At 40.7% G+C, this 24,136-nt stretch overlaps 1 protein-coding gene across 2 annotated transcripts in view; it reads right to left on the bottom strand.

The window, feature by feature from the left end:
• The window catches only part of LOC128689358 (protein amalgam-like), a 98,028-nt gene that overhangs the window by 60,465 nt on the left and 13,427 nt on the right, over nucleotides 1–24,136 (bottom strand). For both annotated transcript variants that reach the window (XM_070083452.1, XM_070083456.1), the window contains exons 3-4: nucleotides 12,189–12,362; nucleotides 416–489 (exon numbers count right to left, since the gene is read on the bottom strand). In XM_070083452.1, the coding sequence (XP_069939553.1) occupies nucleotides 416–489; nucleotides 12,189–12,362 (248 nt within the window). The remainder of the gene's footprint in view (nucleotides 1–415; nucleotides 490–12,188; nucleotides 12,363–24,136) is intronic.

Here is a 24,136-nt window from a genome sequence, read left to right as displayed (position 1 = left end):
AAGAACATAATTGCAAAATGTTATCTGTATTCGCTAGTACTGTTACTAGCTTCTCAGTGTTAGGATAAATGTATTTTTCTCAACAAAGCTAAAGGTATATTTAGGATTATTTAATGCAAGATAACTCCACTTATCCAAGTAGTAGTAATTTTCACACTGGTCTTTCCAGGTATCTGTCTATCACAATTCTTTTTTAAGTTTCCAGTGGTTTTAGCATTTACTATGTAGTCTTGTAAAGCATTCTAACGATATATCACACTGCATATCTAGGTGGAATTAAGGAATATACATTGAGAGATAATATTTATCTAGGTACAAGCCAAGAGAGGTTGCATATGACATGTAATGAAGAATTACAGTCCATACTAGAGGCTATGATATCATATAACTAGAAGTATGGCAATACAAAACTTACAGGAATGCTTCCAACAAACAGTAACTGGTGTTCACCATTGAGCAGAATGTGCTTGAACATAACCACATGGCCTCCTGTAGCATGAAAGAAAATTTCAGTACAAGGATACTGTATGACCAAACTTAAATAAATCTGAAAATATTAAAAATAGTTTAAACAGGGTATGTATAAAAGTTACATACCACTGTGAGTTATTGAGACTGGGTGTCAATCCCTGGCTTTCCACTTGAGGAAGAAATTCTCATCTATACGAGTGAGCACATTCAATTCAAATTCAAAGTTTATTCTCTATAAGGATTACAATGTTGAATTTACAGAATTTGGTTATTGTGTGGTTTACATGTAGTTAAATAATGATTACAGAGTGTACCACTAGAACGCCTAGCATGGCTAGGCATTTCGGGCAGACTTAGTTTAATTCTTTATTTTAAAATATTACAAATTATGAGGTAAGTTGGTATTATGGCTAAGTGACCAAATACTAGTTTGTGAGTTTAGCAATGTGAATGCTTTTGTTTTGGCACAGTACATAGTTTCAGTATTGGAGTATCATAGGATTCATTATTTTAAGATTGAGATTAATATTTCTGTTTATGGTCAAATGGGTGAGTGAGTGTAAGTGTGAACCACCAGGTGGTATTCGTGTAGTTAGTTGATGGGGTGTATCAGGGAGATAAGATGTTTTCTAATGGTAGTTTTGAAGGTGATGAATGTGTCTGCAGTTCTAGAGTTCTCAGGTAGGGTGTTCCATATTTTAGGGCCTTTGACATACATTGAATTTTTGTAAAGGTTTAGTCAGACACGGGGAATGTCGTAGAGATGTTTGTGTCTGGTGTTATGCCTGTGGGTTCTGTCACAACTATCAAGAAAGCATTTTAGGTCAAGGTTGATATTGGAGTTTAAGGTCCTGTAGATGTAGATTGCACAGTAGTAAGTGTGCATGTACTGAACAGGGAGTAAGTTTAGATCTATGAAGAGTGGGGGGGGGGGGGTGTTGCCAGGGATGGGATTTAGTGATTATTCTTACTGCAGCTTTTTGTTGGGTTATTATTGACTTTAGGTGTGTTGCTGCAGTTGATCCCCAAGCACAAATAGCATAGGTGAGGTATGGATAAATAAGTGAGTGGTATAGTGTGAGAAGGGCATTTTGCGGCACGTAGTATCGTATCTTGGAGAGGATCCCAACCGCTTTGGATACTTTTTTGGTTATGTGTTGGATATGGTTGCTGAAATTCAGGTTTTTGTCAAGGTATAGGCCTAGGAATTTGCCCTCATTATGTCTGGTAATTAGAGTGTTGTCGATCTTAATGTTAATTTGTGCATCTCCTGCTCTGCTACCAAACATAATATAGTAGGTTTTGTCAGTGTTAAGCGTAAGTTTATTGGCTGTCATCCAAGTCGATATTTTGATCAGCTCCTCGTTAACAATGGTGTTGAGTGTGGCAAGATTAGGGTGAGAGATGACATAAGTCGTGTCGTCAGCAAAGAGAATGGGTTTCAGGTGTTGGGATACGTATGGAAGATCATTGATGTATATGAGGAAGAGCTGGGGACCAAGGACACTTCCCTGCGGAACTTCAGTATCAAGTGGCCGTGTTGTTGATGCTGTGTCTTTAATGGTGACATACTGATACCTATTAGTAAGGTAAGATTTGAAATAAGCAAGCGCATGGCCTCTTATACCGTAATGGTCAAGTTTGTGGAGTAGGATGTCGTGGTCTACTGTGTCAAAAGCTTTTCTTAGGTCAATAAAAATTCCTAGTGGATATTCCTTATTTTCCAATGCTGTGTAAAGCAGATCTAGCATTTTTATGATTGCATCATTAGTGCTTTTATTTTTCCTGAATCCAAATTGGCAGGGGTTGAGTATGTTTTGTGCTGTTATAAATGAATATAGTCTCCTGTGCACGAGTTTCTCAAAGATTTTGGATAGCAATGGTAAGTTTGATATTGGCCTATAGTTGTTTAAGTCTGTAGGGTCACCACCTTTATGTATTGGTGTAACCCTTGCCATCTTGAGTAGTTTCGGGAAGGTGCTAGTTTCTAGTGACTTGTTAAAAAGTAATGAAATAGCATGCGAAAGGACATGGGCCGCTCGCTTGTACAGTAATGGTGGGACATGAGACAGATTCCCTGAGTTATTTTTAAGTGACTTTATAATCTCGGTGACTTCCGAGGGCTCAGTTGGTGCAAGATAGAAGGAATTTGGGAAATTCCCATCTACGTAGTCCCCGGCATGGGCATTGGTATGTGGGATTTTATTGGCGAGATTAGATCCTATGGTTGAGAAGAAGTCGTTTATCTTGTTAGCTGTGTCAGTGGGATGTAGTGGTGTTTCATTAGGTTTAGTTAGGACAATATTCTTGGTTTTTTTCAGTTTGTGGGTCCCTAGAATCTGAGAGAGTGTTTTCCAGGTCTTTTTTATATCTCCTCTAGTGTCTGTGAATCTACTGGAGTAGTATAGTTGTTTGGCTTTCTTTATTATTTTGGTGAGAACTGATGAATAGTGTTTAAGAATTTTTTTTTTTTTTTTTTTTTTTATTATCACACTGGCCGATTCCCACCAAGGCAGGGTGGCCCGAAAAAGAAAAACTTTCACCATCATTCACTCCATCACTGTCTTGCCAGAAGGGTGCTTTACACTACAGTTTTTAAACTGCAACATTAACACCCCTCCTTCAGAGTGCAGGCACTGTACTTCCCATCTCCAGGACTCAAGCCCGGCCAAACGGTTTCCCTGAACCCCTTCATAAATGTTACTTTGCTCACACTCCAACAGCACGTCAAGTATTAAAAACCATTTGTCTCCATTCACTCCTATCAAACACGCTCACACATGCCTGCTGGAAGTCCAAGCCCCTCGCCCACAAAACCTCCTTTACCCCCTCCCTCCAACCTTTCCTAGGCCGACTATATTGTTTTTCATATTGGTGTTTCTTGTCAATGGATTTCAGAATGGTGCTGGTTAGCCATGGGCAACCAAGCCGTTTGTTTGTGATCTGTTTCGTTTTTATAGGACAATGTTTGTTGTATAGTCTAAGTAATTTGTTAAGAAAAATGTCTGTCCAGTCATCAATACCATTGGCCTTGGAGAATTCTGTAGGCCAGTCAACAGTCTCTAGGTCAGCTGTGAACTTCCTTATTGAGGCCTCGTCATAGAGTCTAAATGAGACTTTGTTGTATTCAAGTGGTGGTTTACTAATGTTTGTCAGGAGGAAGGTAGGGTAGTGGTCTGTAGTGCTATCTGTGATTATCCCTGATTTAAGGGGGGCTAGTATATTGGTCCATATGTGGTCTATTATGGTTGCACTTGTCTCAGTGAGCCTGGTTGGTTTAGTTATTGTTGGTATGAGAAGTGTGTTGTTCATATTGTTGATGAAATCAGTTACAGGCTGATCATCTAGTAAGCCAAGGTTGATGTTGAAGTCTCCAGCTAAGAGACAATGGAAAGCCAGGGAAGGGTAAACTGGCCTTTATAAGCTCAAGAAAAGGAGCTAAGAGAGGACTGGGGAACTGGCAGTCAGACTGGAAGGCAGAGTTCAGCACTTCTCTCTCATTTCTCACAAACAAGACACTGACTAACCTCAATAAAGGAGGTTTTGTGTGCAAGGGTCTGAGAGTAGTTAAACTGTCGAAACTCTTTAAAGGTATTCCTGCTTGGACATACAGCAGAAATGTGTGAGCATATTAAACAGGAGTCAGTGGAGACAAATGGTTTTGGTACCTGACGAGCTGCTGGAGCGTAAGCAGGGTAATATACTGTAAAGGGATTCAGGGAAATCGGTGAGTCAGACTTGAGTCCCAAACCCCTTCTTTAGAGTGCCTGCACTCTAAAGAAGGGGTTTGGGGTATTTACTGTTTTATGGGACATTTGAACTGTCATATCTGTATACCTTTGGCAAGACAGTAATAGTGTGAATGATGGTGAATTTTTTTTTTTCTGGCCACCCATATATTTTTTTTTCCACACATCGGCCATCTCCCAATGAGGCAGGGTAACCCAAAAAAGAAAGAAACACTCTCACCATCATTCACACATAATTACTGTATGACAGTTTAGATGATACAACAGTTTAGATGTCACTCCAAACAACCAATATCAGAAAAACCTCTCCTTTAAAGTGCAGGCACTGTAATTCCCACTTCCAGGACTCAAGTCTGGCTAACTAGTTTCCCTGAATCCCTTCACAAAATATTAGCCTTCTCACACTCCAACAGCTCATCAGGTCCCAAAAAACCATTCATCTCCATTCACTCCTATCTAGCACAATCATAAATGCCTGCTGCATATACTGTAGTATAATATAATACATTCATCTAGATAGTAGGATGATAGACAGCAGCTGTCCAGGGAGGTACTATAGTCCTGCCAAGTGAGTGTAAAAACAAAAACCTGTAATTGTTTTACATGATGGTAGGGTTGCTGGTGTCTTTTTTCTGTCTTATAAACATGCAAGATTTCAGGTATGTCTTGCTACTTCTACTTGCACTTCAGTCACATTATACATGCATTTACAAGCATATGTACATACACACTCCTCTGGGTTTTCTTCTATTTTCTTAGTTCTTGTTCTTGTTTATCTCATCTTATCTCCATGGGAAAGTGGAACAGGGGTTAGGGGCTAGTAACCCCTTCTCTTGTATACATTACTAAATTTAAAAAAGAAACTTTTGTTTTTCTTTCTGGGCCACCCTGCTTCAGTGGATTTGTTGAAAGAAGAATGCAATTCATATATGTATACATATACGTATACGTATTGCATACACACACACAAGTTCTACGAGGAGAGGTTAAGGGAACTCAACCTGGCGATACTGGAGAAAAGGAGTGATGGGGGGGGGGGGAGAGACATGATAACAATGTATAAAATACTGAGAAAAGCTGACAAGGTGGACAGGGACAATGTTTCAGAGATGGGACACAGCAACAAAAAGTCACAACTCAGATGAGTCACAGGGATGTTAGGAAGTATTTCTTCAGCATTAAGAGTTGTCAGGAAGTGGAACAATCTGGAGAGTGATGCAGTGGAGGCAGGATCCATACATAGTTTAAGAGGTATGACAAAGCTCTTAGAGAAGGGTGAGAGCAGACCTAGTAGTGACCAATGAAGAGGCAGGGCCAGGGACTGCAAACTCACTCCTGCAACTACAAATAGGTGAGTACACACACACACACACACACACACACACACCTGCCACACCTGGTCAAGCACATCAAGAAAGTAGAGAAAGCACATTTATTAAACAAAAATACCAACCACTCCAACATTATATCCCCCCCTGCTTTTAACATTTCTGTCATGATCCCATCAGTTCCAGCTGCTTTACCCCCTTTCATTCTACGTAATTCGTCACGCACCTCCCCCACACTCACATCCTGTTCTTTTTCACTCCTAAAAGATGGTATACCTCCCTGGCCAGTGCATGAAATTACTGCTTCCCTTTCTTCGTCGACATTTAAAAGTTCCTCAAAATATTCTCGCCATCTACCCAAAACCTCCATCTCCCCATCTACTAACTCCCCTACTCTGTTTTTAACTGACAAATCCATTTGTTCTCTAGGCTTTCTTAACTTGTTTAACCCACTCCAAAAATTTTTCTTATTTTCATTAAAATTCCTTGACAGTGCCTCTCCCACTCTATCATCTGCTCTCCTTTTGCACTCTCTCACCACTTTCTTCACCTTTCTTTTACTCTCTATATACTCTACTCTTCTTATAACACTTCTGCTTTGTAAAAACCTCTCAAACTAACTTTCTCTCTTTTATCACACCCTTTACTTCATCATTCCACCAATCACTCCTCTTTCCTCCTTAACCCACCCTCCTATAGCCACAAACGTCTGCCCCACATTCTAATACTGCATTTTTAAAACTATTCCAACCCTCTTCAACCCCCCCCCCCACTACTCATACTTGCACCAGCCCACCTTTCTGCCAATAATTGCTTATATCTCACCCAAACTTCCTCCTCCCTTAGTTTATACACTTTCACCTCCTTCTTGCTTGTTGTTGCCATTTTCCTCTTTTCCCACCTACCTCTTACTCTAACTGTAGCTACAACTAAATAATGATCCGATATATCAGTTGCCCCTCTATAATAGTGTACATCCTGGAGCCTACCCATCAACCTTTTATCCACCAATACATAATCTAACAAACTACTTTCATTACGTGCTATATCATACCTTGTATATTTATTTATCCTCTTCTTCATAAAATATGTATTACTTATTACCAAACCTCTTTCTACACATAGCTCAATTAAAGGCTCCCCATTTTCATTTACCCCTGGCACCCCAAAATTACCTACTACTCCATCTACAACATTTTTGCCCACTTTAGCATTGAAATCCCCAACCACCATTACTCTCACACTTGGTTCAAAACTCCCCACGCATTCACTCAACATTTCCCAAAATCTCTCTCTCTCCTCTACACTTTTCTCTTCTCCAGCTGCATATATGCTTACTATAACCCACTTTTCACATCCAACCTTTATTTTATTTCACATAATCCTTGAATTAATACATTTGTAGTCCCTCTTTTCCTGCCATAACTTATCCTTCAACATTATTGCTACTCCTTCTTTAGCTCTAACTCTATTTGAAACCCCTGACCTAATCCCATTTACTCCTCTCTACTGAAACTCTCCTACCCCCTTCAGCTTTGTTTCACTTAAAGCCAGGACATCCAGCTTCTTCTCATTCATAACATCCACAATCATCTCTTTCTTAACATTTGCACAACATCCACGCACATTCAGACTTCCCACTCTGACAATTTTCTTCTTCTTATTCTTTTTAGTAATTATTACAGGAAAAGGGGTCACTAGCCCATTGTTCCGGCATTTTAGCTGACTTTTACAACATGCATGGCTTACGGAGGAAAGATTCTTATTCCACTTCCCCATGGATATAAAAGGAAAAGTAATAAGACCAAGAACTATTAAGATAAAATCAAAGAAAACTCAGATGAGTGTGTATAAATAAACATGTACATGTATGTGTAGTGTTTACCTGGAGTTTACCTGGAGAGAGTTTCGGGGGTCAACGCCCCCGCGGCCCGGTCTGTGACCAGGCCTCCTGGTGGATCAGCGCCTGATCAACCAGGCTGTTGCTGCTGGCTGCACGCAAACCAACGTACGAGCCACAGCCCGGCTGATCAGGAACTGACTTTAGGTGCTTGTCCAGTGTCAGCTTGAAGACTGCCAGGGGTCTGTTGGTAATCCCCCTTATGTGTGCTGGGAGGCAGTTGAACAGTCTCGGGCCCCTGACACTTATTGTATGGTCTCTTAACGTGCTAGTGACACCCCTGCTTTTCATTGGGGGGATGGTGCATCGTCTGCCAAGTCTTTTGCTTTCGTAGTGAGTGATTTTCATGTGCAAGTTCGGTACTAGTCCCTCTAGGATTTTCCAGGTGTATATAATCATGTATCTCTCCCTCCTGCGTTCCAGGGAATACAGGTTTAGAAACCTCAAGCGCTCCCAGTAATTGAGGTGTTTTATCTCCGTTATGCGCGCCGTGAAAGTTCTCTGTACATTTTCTAGGTCGGCAATTTCACCTGCCTTGAAAGGTGCTGTTAGAGTGCAGCAATATTCCAGCCTAGATAGAACAAGTGACCTGAAGAGTGTCATCATGGGCTTGGCCTCCCTAGTTTTGAAGGTTCTCATTATCCATCCTGTCATTTTTCTAGCAGATGCTATTGATACAATGTTATGGTCCTTGAAGGTGAGATCCTCCGACATAATCACTCCCAGGTCTTTGACGTTGGTGTTTCGCTCTATTTTGTGGCCAGAATTTGTTTTGTACTCTGATGAAGATTTAATTTCCTCATGTTTACCATATCTGAGTAATTGAAATTTCTCATCGTTGAACTTCATATTGTTTTCTGCAGCCCACTGAAAGATTTGGTTGATGTCCGCCTGGAGCCTTGCAGTGTCTGCAATGGAAGACACTGTAATGCAGATTCGGGTGTCATCCGCAAAGGAAGACACGGTGCTGTGGCTGACATCCTTGTCTATGTCGGATATGAGGATGAGGAACAAGATGGGAGCTAGTACTGTGCCATGTGGAACAGAGCTTTTCACCGTAGCTGCCTCGGACTTTACTCTGTTGACGACTACTCTCTGTGTTCTGTTAGTGAGGAAATTATAGATCCATCGACCGACTTTTCCTGTTATTCCTTTAGCGCGCATTTTGTGCGCTATTACGCCATGGTCACACTTGTCGAAGGCTTTTGCAAAGTCTGTATATATTACATCTGCATTCTTTTTGTCTTCTAGTGCATTTAGGACCTTGTCGTAGTGATCCAGTAGTTGAGACAGACAGGAGCGACCTGTTCTAAACCCATGTTGCCCTGGGTTGTGTAACTGATGGGTTTCTAGATGGTTGGTGATCTTGCTTCTTAGGACCCTTTCAAAGATTTTTATGATATGGGATGTTAGTGCTATTGGTCTGTAGTTCTTTGCTGTTGCTTTACTGCCCCCTTTGTGGAGTGGGGCTATGTCTGTTGTTTTTAGTAACTGAGGGACGACCCCCATGTCCATGCTCCCTCTCCATAGGATGGAAAAGGCTCGTGATAGGGGCTTCTTGCAGTTCTTGATGAACACAGAGTTCCATGAGTCTGGCCCTGGGGCAGAGTGCATGGGTATGTCATTTATCGCCTGTTCGAAGTCATTTGGCGTCAGGATAACATCGGATAGGCTTGTGTTAATCAAATTTTGTGGCTCTCATAAAAAATTCATTTTGATCTTCGACTCTCAGTCTGGTTAGCGGCTTGCTAAAAACTGAGTCATATTGGGACTTGAGTAGCTCACTCATTTCCTTGCTGTCATCTGTGTAGGACCCATCTTGTTTAAGTAGGGGCCCAATACTGGACGTTGTTCTCGATTTTGATTTGGCATAGGAGAAGAAATACTTTGGGTTTCTTTCGATTTCATTTATAGCTTTTAGTTCTTCCCGCGATTCCTGACTCCTAAAGGATTCTTTTAGCTTAAGTTCGATGCTTGCTATTTCTCTGACCAGTGTCTCCCTGCGCATTTCAGATATATTGACCTCTTTTAGCCGCTCTGTTATTCTTTTCCGTCGCCTGTAAAGGGAGCGCCTGTCTCTTTCTATTTTACATCTACTCCTCCTTTTTCTTAGAGGAATAAGCCTTGTGCATACATCGAGTGCCACCGAGTTAATCTGTTCTAGGCATAAGTTTGGGTCTGTGTTGCTTAGTATATCTTCCCAGCTTATATCGGTTAGGACTTGGTTTACTTGGTCCCACTTTATGTTTTTGTTATTGAAGTTGAATTTGGTGAATGCTCCCTCGTGACTAGTCTCATTTTGTCGGTCTGGGGCTCCACTCATACATGTCTGAACCTCAATTATGTGGTGATCTGAGTATATTGTTTTTGATATGGTGACATTTCTTATCAGATCATCATTGTTAGTGAAGATGAGGTCTAGTGTGTTCTCCAGTCTAGTAGGCTCTATTATTTGCTGGTTTAAATTGAATTTTGTGCAGAGATTTAAAAGCTCGTGTGAGTGTGAGTTTTCATCAGAGCTGCCTCCTGGTGTTATTTCTGCAACAATATTATTTGCTATATTCCTCCATTTTAGGTGCCTTAAGTTGAAATCCCCCAGGAGCAAGATGTTGGGTGCAGGAGCTGGAAGATTTTCCAGACAGTGGTCAATTTTTAACAGCTGTTCCTGGAATTGCTGGGATGTTGCATCCGGAGGCTTGTAGACTACCACAATGACTAGGTTTTTCTTCTCGACCTTTACTGCTAAAACTTCCACTACGTCATTTGAGGCATTAAGCAGTTCTGTGCAAACAAGTGACTCTGCAATGTACAGGCCAACCCCCCCCCTTTTGCTTGTTCACTCTGTCACATCTGTATAGGTTGTAACCTGGGATCCATATTTCGTTGTCCAAGTGATCCTTTATGTGGGTCTCAGTGAAAGCCGCGAACATTGCCTTTGCCTCTGCAAGCAGTCCACGGATGAAAGGTATTTTGTTGTTTGTTGCTGGCTTTAGACCCTGTATATTTGCAAAGAAGAATGTTATCGGACTGGTGGTATTGTTGGTACTGGGGGGGGATTTTTTTTCCGGCATTAGTATCTGTATGTGTTGGTTTGGAGTGGAGGCCATCGACTGTGGTTCCACTCCAGGAATGACTGGATTTGGTGTACGATTTCTGCCATTTCCTGCCAGTTTTTTTTCCTTCCTGGCACTAAAAAACCTCTCCCTCTTGAGTGGCTGTGGCTACCCAGGTTTTCCCATGGCCTGGATGTTTTGTATCTTTTTGTCCCCTTTAGATGGTATGCCTGGCAATTTAAGTTATAGCACAGTCTTTCCTGTACTGAAGAGGTACACATTTCAGGGTGAAAAAGCCTACAGGAAGGGAGTTTGCGACCTAAGTGTAAGTAGAAGCAGCAAGACGTACCTGTAATCTTGCATATTTATGAGACAGACAAAAGACACCAGCAATCCTACCATCATTCAAAACAATTACAGGCTTTCATTTTACAGTCACCTGGCAGGACGGTAGTACCTCCCTGGGTGGTTGCTGTCTACCAACCTCCTACTTATAAGTAACTGCATACTTTTCATATTTTAATAAAAAGAAGAATTTTCTAATTTTCGTCACTCCACCACACTAAGTACCATTTTGTTACTGTAGGGTGATCCTAAAAATAAAGGAAACACAGTCTTTCTTCTTTCAATGCACTGGCCTTATCCCACCAAAGCAGGGTGGCCCAAAAAAGAAAAACAAAAGTTTCACACTCACTTGGCAGGACGGTAGTACCCCCCTGGGTGGTTGCTGTCTACCAACCTACTACCTATAAAATTTTTTTTATAGTAATGTCCAGGGTTTATTACCTGGACCTCAACAATGAAAGTCGCTACTCTCACCGCTGGGCATAAAGATACACAACATATCCCGTCAAACTGCCAATATCCCAAACCCCTCCTTTAAAGTGCAGGCATAGTACTTCCCATTTCCAGGACTCAAGTCCAGCTATATAAATATAACCATTTTCCCTGAATCCCTTCACTAAATATCACCCTGCTTACACTCCAACAGCTCATCAGGTCCCAAATACCATTCGTCTCCATTTACTCCTATCTAACACGCTCATGCAAGCTTGCTGGAAGTCCAAGCCCCTCGCCCACAAAACCTCCTTTACCCCCTCCCTCCAACCTTTTCGAGGATGACCAATACGCGGCATACACACACACATATATTTATTTAACACAGCCGTTTCTCACCAAGGCAGGGTGATCCAAAAGAAAGAAGAATCCAAAAAGAAAGAAAAAACTTTCATTATCATTCAACACTTTCACAATCACTCATATATAGTCACTGTCTTTGCAGAGGTGCCCAGATATGACAGTTTAGACAGACACTCCAAACTGCCAATATATATATATTTACATGTACAGTATATCTTCCTATTCCTTGGATGAAACCTGATTATTTTCAGTTCCAAAAGTATGTTATTACCCTCATGGGTTTAGTCATTATGCATGACCCTTAAGGGTTTAGAGCTTCGTTATGATTATATAATAATTACGGGTTTAGTGTTTTTTGTGAATTAAATAAAACAATTACAATACATACTATACTAACAATAATAACCATAATAAAAAATACAATTAGTAAAAAATACAAGTAATAATAATAATAATAATAATAATAATAATAATAATAATAATAATAATAATAATAATAATAATAATAATAATAATAGGAGGTTTTTAAGGATATAAGCATACTGACCTAGGTTCTCTACATCACACGGGAAGGTGATGTCTCCTCCAACCTCCACAGAGAAATGTTGGGAATTGGCCTTGAAGACTGGAGTACTATCTGGGTCATAGCTGTCCTCCACATACTCTTTAGGATTTTCAGAGTCGTCATATTGATAGCCATCCTCGTAGTTTTGTGCATGCACTGAAACATAAGTAGGAATATTTAGCTACTTATTATTATTATTATATTTACATAGTGCTAAAACTATTTGGGTCTTTCAGGGCAAAATTATTAGATTAACTTGGCAAAACTAAAACCTTTCATCTATCAAGGCTGCATATAAGCTCTCATATGTATGTATGTGTATACAGTAGGATTGCTGTATCCGCAGGTCCGGTTTCCACTGCTTCTGTTACCCTGGCCCAAAAATAATTTTGCTTAATAATGGCACCAAAGTGCAAAAGTAGTGATGATTATAGTTCTTCAAAGCCTAAGAGAAGGCATGAAGTGCTTCCCATCAGTGAAAAAGTGTTAATTCTAGACTTATTGTTCATAATTTATCAATTTTATCATAAGTATGTATGTACAGTACGTAAATGAAAAATTACTTAAATATAGGGTTCACTACTGTCCATGGTTTCAGGTATCTGAGGTAGATATTAGAACTTATGCCCCATGGATATGGGGGTCCTACTGCATATACGTACAGTGGAACCCCGAGTTTTGGCCATAATCCATTTCAGGAGCTAGGCCTAAAGTCGAAGCAATATTTCCCATAATAAATAATGTAAATCCAATTAATCCATTCCACCCAAAAATATTCACAAAAAATTCATTTTTTAAAGAATAAATACTATAGTTTTACATACAGAAAACAATGAGAAATAAATATAAAGCACTAATTTTAATGGATAAATGAGCATTTAAATCAGTTTTCCCATTGAAGGCTCTTGTTGGCATATGAGAGAGGCAGGAGGTACTGTAAACTTATCTAAAATATATTTAGTTGGATTAGGCTAAATTAAACTGTGCTTGTTATAATAAGACTAAGTAAGTTTTCTACGATTCTTTTAGTACAAAATTATTAACTTTTACATTAACATAAATGAAAAAATATATCTTTAAATGCATAAGAGAAAATTTTAAAAAGGACTTAATTTTAAACCTTAAATGGTCCAAAAGTATATATACGTTTTTTCAACATCTGAAAGCATGTAAAAAAATGTAGATCTTCTTTTTTGTTTTACATTTGAAAACGTGTAAAAAAACACTTTTATCTACATTTTTTTTTGTTATATTTGAAAATATGTAAAAAAAAGTAGATCTACTTTTGTAGCACTACGAATTTGAACGTCGATCTGTTTGGACCGTTTAAGGGTTAAATGAATTCTTGCTAATTAACCAATTTTATCTATTCGGCACAACATACATACATACATGTGTATATATATATATATATATAATGTGTGTGTGTGTATATATACAGTGGACCCCTGCATAACGATTACCTCCGAATGTGACCAATTATGTAAGTGTATTTATGTAAGTGCATTTGTACGTGTATGTTTGGGGGTCTGAAATGGACTAATCTACTTCACAATATTTCTTATGGGAACAAATTCGGTCAGTACTGGCACCTGAACATACTTCTGGAGTGAAAAAATATCGTTAACCGGGGGTCCACTGTATATGCATGTATGTATGTTTTTTATTAACACATTGGCTGCTTCCCACCAAGGCAGGCATACGTGTGCGTGTTAAATAGGAGGGAATGGAGACAAATGGTTTTTAGGACTTGACGTGCTGTTGGAGTGTGAGCAAGGTAACATTTATGAAGGGATTCAGGGAAACTGGCAGGCCGGACTTGAGTCCTGGAGATGGGAAATACGTACAGCGTCTGCACTCTGAAGGAGGGGTGTTAATGTTACAGTTTTATAACTGTAGTGTAAGTGCACCTCTGGCAAGACAGTGATGGAGTGAATGATGATGAAAGTTTTCTTTTTCGGGCCACCCTTCCTTGGTGGGAGACGGCCCATATGTTAATAAATATATATATATATATATATATATATATATATATATATATATATATATATATATATATATATATATATATATATAAAACATGTTTCACTGAACGTATTTGCTTGGAATTACTCCTTTTTTCTGCAACATTGCAAGCTCCTGATGTGTTGATTGCCAAACGAAAAGCCTAGAGCTATCATTCAACTCCCCTGTGGTTGTTTTGCATATATACATGTATACTGTATGAGAGACAGGAGAGGGAGGGGGTTCTCCATTCAAGGGGAGTGTGCCTTAATGCAGCCAAAGTGCTCTCGATCCAAGGAATCGAGCTATCCTCCCCTTCCTCGGATCTAACCCGATTACTATTCTTTCCACAGTTGACCCTTATGAGTTCAGTGCTTTTGCACGAATATAATATAAAACAATAATTATTTAATTTGGAACCTAGTGGCAATTGTCTTGTCATGGTAATATAACTGAAGGTATTGAGCATTACTGTTATATTGCTACATATAACACATGTATTATTATTATTATAATAAAAAAAAGCGCTAAGTCACAAGGGCTATACAGCTATAACACATGTAGCTATATTATATATACATAGGTACATATCTTTCTGTGCATTGACCCTGCAAATAAAGCATTCAGATTTCCGTAGTATTAGCTAAAATAATTTAACTACAATAATGCATCTTGTTTCAAAATTGTAAATTGTAATTATTGTCTAACTAAAGTAGATTATCCTCGACACTCCCCTAACTTCCACCTGTTGTCTGTGTTCCCCATCAGTAAAATGGGTACCTGGGTGTTAGTCGACTGGTGTGGGTCGCATCCTGGGACACTGACCTAAGGAGGCCTGGTCACAGACCGGGCCGCGGGGGCGTTGACCCCCGGAACTCTCTCCAGGTAAACTCCAGGTAACATTGTCATCGAAACATATTACAGCATAATGCAATTAAAGTAAACATAATACAATACATACAATAAAAAAAATTAAATAATCTAGGAAGAAAACCCTCCAATAACCATAACATCAACATAAACGAAATAGAAAATGGATCTCATTCAGACAACTACAGAGAAGCCTTATCTAAAATATTGTCTTCCTCTCCATTTTAGATATACCGTTGTATTTATACTGTTTTTTTATAGGTTATAGATCATTATCATAATTGGATGACGAGCAATTTCTTGTTAAGGACCCAGGGTGAATAGTAATGGTCATAAAATGCGTCTTGAGCAATGTGTTTTTGTTGGTGTCTTCAGGAAATATTGAAGAGACGGTCATTAGCAGACAGTATCGCAGTAGTTGGGTCTTGATTCCTGTAATTCCTTCTTCTACTTAATCCTTTTCATCTTCCAGGTAGTAATTATTAGTTCCCGAAGATGGTTCCTCCATTACTGGGTCTTGCTGGAACCTCGTTTCTTCTCTCTTCCACTCTTGTTGTTTCCAGGGCCACCAGAGCTTACTATTACACTTCATTGAGCCCCGCCTCTGTCGAGCCCGGGAAAAAATATACTGACCAAATCTGGGCTGGAACTGAAAAGAAAACAAAGTTCCCTCTAAAAGAAACAGGAACAACGTTTCCAAGTAGGCCAGATGGACTTCCTTTCCTGAATAAACCATGACAGAGCTATCTGCCCACACCTCCCACCCTCGAAATGTGTGCAATGTGCATACTATGGGCTTCCCATAAAATTATGTATATCTGAATCTTAATTTGAAGTCATTATCATTATCACTGCCTGACTCAGCAACTACAGAACTTCCTTAAGCCTAGAGGGAGCAGATACTCAGCACCCCGACCAATTACCCAGAGGGCTGATGACGACAAATGTCCCAGGGGAAAAAAACAAGGCAAATTCATCACTGGTGCTCGAGGCACAGCACAGGGGTAGAGGGAGACCTTACTCCACCAATACCGGCACTGAAGACCTTCCTCTTCCACTTTTTTTTTTTTTAGATCACGCCTGATGCTTCTTGTTGGCGGCTTTATACGGCCACTGACACCTTACGTCGTATCCAACCCTGTCACACCTGATTACCTCCCATTTCTCATGTCATATGACTCCTACAGCCAATGCCCACTTCAGATTCATATTACTGGCAAGAGTCTAAATCATCATTATTGCAGGTGTGTATCATCATTTGCTCTTTATTAGATACCTGGAGTCCAAACGTTATGCATGTAAGTTCATTATATTATGTCCTTTTTGTCATGTGCAAAAATGTATGTCATGAACGAATAACATGTCAGGCAAACGGTCATATAAGACTAGGATATAATCTTTATTTACACGAATTAACGAAAGGAAAAAGTTGAAGACAAATAATTTTATCCATGGAGGCAAAAGGAGGAATGTGTCAGTGTACGTTGCAGGAAGGAGGCTGGAGGTAATGGAGGTGTGTTTGAGGGCAATGTTTGAAGACGAGGCGAGGGGGGGGGGTGCCAAAAGTATTCAGACGGCTGAGAAGGAGGTGTTTAGGATATTTTGAGATAGAGAAAAACAGGATGACTTGGAGAGTGCGTAAATCGGGGGGGGGGGGGGGGGGGGGTGAATATGGGTAAGGGTTGTCCTAGGAAAGGTTGGACGGAGGAAGTGCTAGGCAGGCGATGCAAAATGCCCCCAACTAAAAGTAGGGGCGCCATTGGTACACTAAGAGAAAACACCATAAGTGTCCGGGGCCCAAGACTGTTCAACAGCCTCCCATCAAGCATTAGGGGAATTCCAATAAACCCCTGGCTGGGTTCAAGAGAGAGCTGGACAGGTACCTAAATTTTTATTATTATTATAATCAAGGGGAAGCGCTAAACCCGTAGGATTATACAGCGCCTGGGGGAGATATGGAAGGCATTCAGGCTTAATTCGGGGAACGAGCACAGATCCAATTCCCTAAATCAAGAGCCCCTCACCAACATCAAGGAACCTTCCCTGAGAGGACAGGTACCTACAGTCAGTGCCGGATCAGCCGGGCTGTGGTTCGTACGTTGGACTGCTTGCGGCCAGCAGTAACAGCCTGGTTGATCAGGTTCTGATCCACCGGGAGGCCTGGTCGTGGACCATGCCGCGGGGGCGTTGATCCCCGGAATTATCTCCAGGTAGAGGGCATGAATATCCAACAGGCTTGTCTGTGACTTAGAAAGGAGGCAGGTGGTTCTTATGATTAACGTACTGTGGGAGAGTAAGCTGAATAGCATCTATGAAGTGATTCAGGATAACAAGTTAGTTGGATTCGAGTCCTGGAGGTAGGAGCACATTCTGCACTCTGAAAGCAGTGAATGGGAATATTGCTGTTTGAAGGGTCATCTGGGCATAACTGTCAGAAGGATGCTGGCAAGGCAGTGACTGAATGAATGACAGTGAAAGTGCTTTCCTCTTTGTCGGGTCATCTTTACTCCGTGTTAAAAACAAATAATTATTATTATATTATTTTCCAATAAGGTACATTAACATGGGTAAACATGATAAATTATTTGAATCTGTTGACTTAATATGCAAAAGCTGGTCCTTTGCAAGTTTTATTCACAATTATTACTCTAATACTTGATCTATATAGGCTACTTATTTCGTAACTCTTGAAAAGGTTAACAGTATTATGCGAAGCATTTAGGGTCGACTTAAACTTGGAGTAATACCGATGATGCTTGAAAAATAAAAATATGAAACAAGATTCTACCATTTATCATTTCTCGTTCTAGTAGTCTTTAAGTTTTCTTTCATAAAAATTACGAATTCTTTTTTACCAGGCACCGAGACAGACGCAGAAGAATTACTTCTGGGAAAATGTGTATGGGAAGGCAGCCATAAAAAAATTATACGGCAGGGGCGCCTTTATGGCAGGATAATGGGGAGGAGGGGCGGCGGAGAGACAAATAACGCACACTGATAAGACTGTCTTCCAAGCGAGACGAAAAGGAACGACTTATCTGATGCTGGCCTACCTTCAAGGGGGGGCTTGATGCTGGCCTACCTTCAAGGGGGGCTTGATGCTGGCCTCCCTTCAAGGGGGGGCTTGATGCTGGCCTACCTTCAAGGGGGGCTTGATGCTGGCCTCCCTTCAAGGGGGGCTTGATGCTGGCCTCCCTTCAAGGGGGGCTTGATGCTGGCCTCCAAGGGTGGGCTTGATGCTGGCCTCCCTTCAAGGGGGGCTTGATGCTGGCCTCCCTTCAAGGGGGGCTTGATGCTGGCCTCCCTTCAAGGGGGGCTTGATGCTGGCCTCCCTTCAAGGGGGGCTTGATGCTGGCAAGGGGCTCTTAATAAAGGAATTGAACCTACCCTCTTATTTGCATCAAGCTTATTTACCTCCCGGTCTCCGGGCGCTGCATGATCCCTACGGGCTTAGCGCTTTCTCATGACTATTATAATAACAATAAGGTGTTGTAGGAATACTTGTGTCCATGAACCAGATTCCTGGCCTAGCGGGTGTCGACTACCCGGCCACTTCATGATCAATAACTATGTATATTACAAATTAGCAATATTAGCTTGAGTTTATAATTCTAGTTGTATGTTCTCTCTGTGACTATGCCTAATGCAACTGAACATTTCGGCTCCCACTTCATTAATTCAATCTCGCAAGCGAAATTTTAACAATGGAACGCTAAACCTGTAGTTGTCCATACAACTCCTAGAGTATGGGAGGTACTTAGGTGTGACCCGAGGAAGGCGAGGGTAGCTCCAGTCCCCTGGATCAAGAACCGTTCACTGGCATCAAGGCACTACACTGAAAGGACAAGTTTCATCAGTGTCGCTGAGGTTGAAATAAACAATAATATCACAATCTCTCACACCACTTACTACGTTTCTCAAAATAAGGTGCCTTAATACTGGCGATGAGTTTTTCATCCAAGGAACTGAAGCCACCCCGTTTTCCTTGGATCAAACCTGATTATTCCCCACTCTCCCAGGCAGTGTATGATCCCTGCACGTCTTCACCGCTCCCTCAGGAGTATGATAAAATCCACTATGTAAAATACACTTAACCCACGAAATCGTAATGACACGATTGCAAACAAACAATACCACCGGCGGGATTTGAACCCGCGGTCAGAGAGTCTTGAGTCAGAGAGTTTTGAGACTCTCTGACCGCGGGTTCAAATCCCACCCGTGGTATGGTTTAAAATACACTTACATAGGATTCAAGGTACATATGTAAAGGAATAACCACTTCCAGTCGAGCTCTCCCTGAACTCTCATTAACCTGTTTTTCAATGGTTTTGTATTGTCATATTAATGTTTTAAATAACTTTACAATTTTATATGATAAGTGTCAGAAGAGCAACATATACAGTATTTATCTGTACCATCACAACGACAGCAACCTTAAAGATTAAATATATATCACTATAAATTCACGTTTTTATTTCGAATCTTAAGTACAAAATCTGATTATTAACACCCTACACTTCCCTAATCGGATTTAATCCGCATTTACATATTCAATCCTTAGAAAAATCCTCTGTGAATACCCCTCAAAGAAGGATTATTCGAGGCTATTCAGCACGAGTGGTAATATATCAAATTAATTCGATTTGAAAGCTGGGCACAGTGGTTGGAGCGCCGCCAAGAGACACGGGGACTAAAGCCTGGCAATACTCATTGAAATGTGACTCAAATACATGCCATTTCACGCTATTAGAACTATCATTAAAATTTGACACTCACTAAAGATACATTGCTGGTATAAAGATGGCGTATATACATATACATTACATGAGGTGTGAGGGATACATTTCAAGTGTTATTATTAATTTATTCTTGGAGGGGGGGAGGTCTAAACACATAGGGGGTTATCCAGAGCCTTGGATAATGGGTGGTTTTATACAAGGAAGGAGAAGAGAGCTCCAGTTCCTTGGATCTAGTGTCCCTCGCTGATATAGGCAACCTCCTCCCCTAACAAACCTTTCCTTGAAGAGTTGACACGCTATTGTTTCCACAAACTCAAGATTGTTTTTACAAGGAAACGTCACCGTTACCCCCAAATTTCACGTCCAAAGGTCACTCTTCAATGTCTCATCCAAACGTCAGCCCTAAACATCACATTTAATATTCGTTTATCGAGTGTTGTTATGCATGATAGCAAAGAAATTATCTCTGCACAACAGCAATCAAGATAGTCATTAATAACGTACATTGTACCATTGTGTACGTGATAGTTATGCTGAACAAAGTGATGTTAGCAGCAAGAGGTTCTTGATCAAAGGAACTAGTGCTACCCTCTCTTTTTTTTTTGGATCAAGCCTAAAATTCTCTAAGCACTGCACGACCTACCGTACGGGTTCATGGTTCATGAAAATAGTACAAGTGGGTTGGTAAGTAGAGGTTTGAAGCCTATTGACTACATGAGGGTCGTTCATCACTAGTCAAGAATATTTTAATCCCTAAAATTGAGATTAAAATTAGCTCAGCTCAGCGTATACACTGCGATATATATATATATATATATATATATATATATATATATATATATATATATATATATATATATATATATATATATATATATATATATATATTTTTTTTTTTTTTTTTTTTTTTTTTTTTTTTTTCAACAAGTCGGCCGTCTCCCACCGAGGCAGGGTGACCCAAAAAAGAAAGAAAATCCCCAAAAAGAAAATACTTTCATCATCATTCAACACTTTCACCACACTCGCACATTATCACTGTTTTTGCAGAGGTGCTCAGAATACAACAGTCTAGAAGCATACACATATAAAGATACACAACATATCCCTCCAAACTGCCAATATAATAGTAGGTTGGTAGACAGCAACCACCCAGGGAGGTACTACCGTCCTGCCAAGTGAGTGTAAAACGAAAGCCTGTAATTGTTTTACATGATGGTAGGATTGCTGATGTCTTTTGTCTGTCTCATAAATATGCAAGATTACAGGCATGTCTTGCTACTTCTACTTACACTTAGGTCACACTACACATACATATACACATTTATTCATACACACTCATCTGAGTTTTCTTTGATTTTATCTTAATAGTTCTTGGTCTTATTAATTTTCCTTTTATATCCATGGGGAAGTGGAATAAGAATCTTTCCTCCGTAAGCCATGCGTGTTGTAAAAGTCAACTAAAATGCCGGGAACAATGGGCTAGTAACCCCTTTTCCTGTAAAGATTACTAAAAAGAATAAGAAGAAGAATATTATATATATATATATATATATTATATATATATATATATATATATTATATATTATATATTATATATATATATATATATATATGACGTGCTGTTGGAGTGTGAGTAAAGTAACATTTATGAAGGGATTCAGGGAAACCGGCAGGCCGGATTTGAGTCCTGGAGATGTGAAGTACAGTGCCTGCACTCTGAAGGAGGGGTGTTAATGTTGCAGTTTAAAAACTGTAGTGTAAAGCACCCTTCTGGCAAGACAGTGATGGAGTGAATGATGGTGAAAGTTTTTCTTTTTCGGGCCACCCTGCCTTGGTGGGAATCGGCCAGTGTGTTAATAAAAAATTATATATATATATATATATATATATATATATATATATATATATATATATATATATATATATATATATATATATATATATATATATATATATATAACAACACTGCAACAAGCCGAGGATTCGAACCCTTGTCGTTTTGGCCCGCCTCAAGGTGAGCGAAAGTCACACGTGAAGCTCTAACCCGCGGGACCACACAATCCTCCAAGAATCACGCACTCAACAGAGCTAGGTGTTTTACCGTGATCCGAGGACATGCGTGGTTCCGTGGGTTAGAGCGTCATGTGTGATTTTCGCTCACTCACCGTTAAGCGGACCAAAACGACATGTGTTCGAATCCTCATCTAGTCGCAGTGTTGTTATTGATTAATTAATGCTACTCGTTTGTGGTTACAATAATATACATACATACACACACTCATACACCTCTCACGGTCTACATCCTAGTATACATACTCAAGCGGGAGCTACACATTTATCGCGTCGTCTCTACAGCAAAGTGAACAATCCCACATCGTCTTCACAGCAGTGAACAATAACACGTCGTTTCCACAACAGAGTGAACAATATCACATCGTCTCCATGGCAAAGTGAACAACCCTACGCTGTCGTCACAGCAAAGTAAACGATCCCGCGTCCTCTCCACAGCAATGTTAACAAAGCTGTCTTTTACGGTCTACACTACGAGGGGACAGCACAACGGCAGAGAACAAACACATATCTGCTGGCGTTGGCGGACGTGTTATCAGATTTCGGGCAAATTGTGGAATTGTCTTCACGGCGGACGTTGCTGCCAGATAATACACCATCTTTCACGTCCCCCACTACGCTATGTGAGATGCTCTCACGCCACCCACTACGCTGTGAGAAGACATGCTCCCACATCACCCACAACGCTAGGTGAGAAGAGATGCTCCCATGTCACCCATTACGCTATTTGAAGGAGGGATACTCCCACGTCATTCATGGGAAGGACATTTCCCGTCACAGGAAGACAGTCAGATGTTTCCTCTCAATGTTAGAGGTAATATTTCCTGTCAGGGAAAATATTAAGAATGTTCCCTATTATACTAAGTGTTAGGTGATAAGAACAAAAGAGAGGAGGAACACCGCAGCAGGTCTACTGGCCCATACTAGGCAGTCCTATTGCCCCATACTAGGCAGTCCTACTGCCCCATACTAGGCAGGCCTACTGGCCCATACTAGGCAGGCCTACTGGCCCATACTAGGCAGGCCTATTGCCCCATACTAGACAGGCCTACTGGATCATACTAGGCAGGCCTACCGGCCCATGCTAGGCAGGCCTACTGGTCCAAACTAGGCAGGCCTACTGATCCATACTAGGCAGGCCTACTGGTCCATACTAGGCAGGCCTACTGGCCCATACTAGGCACGTCTACTGGCCCATACTAGGCAGGCCTACTGGCCCATGCTAGGCAGGCCTACTGGCCCATACTAGGCACGTCTACTGGCCCATACTAGGCAGGCCTACGGGCCAATATTAGGCAGGCCTACTGGCCCATACTAGGCAGGTCTTTCTGAAACCCAACCCACTAAAAAATATTTGCCCAACTCATGTTCAATGCTACCCAAGGGATAAGCTTTGATAACCCTATGCACTCATGTACAAGTCGCACTCAAATCCAACCCCCTCTCACTCATGTAAGAGGGGTGGGTGGGATGTACTGTTGACCAGGAAAAGGTCCATGCAACTAGACCTTCTGGTTAATTTTATATCGACCATTCCCAATTTTGGTTTCAGTGTGATAACTCGAAAAAGCCTCTTCTGATCGGCTTCAAACTTTCAACACTAGCGTATCGTACTTAGAAGAAGGTTGTGATTCTTAATGGTGTGTGTAGAAATCAATTTTATTTTTAAAATGGTGTTTTTCTATAAAATAATTTATTAATCATCTTCTGAACGGCTACAATATTTAATGGCTTAAGGACAGGATGCGTCGCAATTTGCTAGCATGGTTAATAATAAGCTATTGGATTTCGAACAATGACTGGAGAATGCCCCCTCTGATCGACTTCAAACTTTAAGAGATAAGATAAGATTTCGTTCGGATTTTTAATCCCCGGAGGGTTAGCCACCCAGGATAACCCAAGAAAGTCAGTGCGTCATCGAGGACTGTCTAACTTATTTCCATTGGGGTCCTTAATCTTGTCCCCCAGGATGCGACCCACACCAGTCCACTAACACCCAGGTACCTATTTGCTGCTAGGTGAACAGGACATCAGGTGTAAGGAAACGTGTCGAAATGTTTCCACCCGCCGGGAATCGAACCCGGGCCCTCCGTGTGTGAAGCGGGAGCTTTAGCCACCAGGCCACCGGGCCACAACAATAGCAAGCTGTGCTCAAAGGACGCTTTATATTGATTTTGTGTTACGTAAGTTTTAATTTGCCAATTTAATTAAACAAATTGATTTGCATGCAATAACTGGATGCCTCTT

The sequence above is a fragment of the Cherax quadricarinatus genome, chromosome 1 (genome assembly GCF_038502225.1).
Source record: "Cherax quadricarinatus isolate ZL_2023a chromosome 1, ASM3850222v1, whole genome shotgun sequence".
NCBI lineage: Eukaryota > Metazoa > Arthropoda > Malacostraca > Decapoda > Parastacidae > Cherax > Cherax quadricarinatus.
Note: the sequence above shows the minus strand (reverse complement) of the source record. Positions and strands in the feature narration are given on the sequence as shown.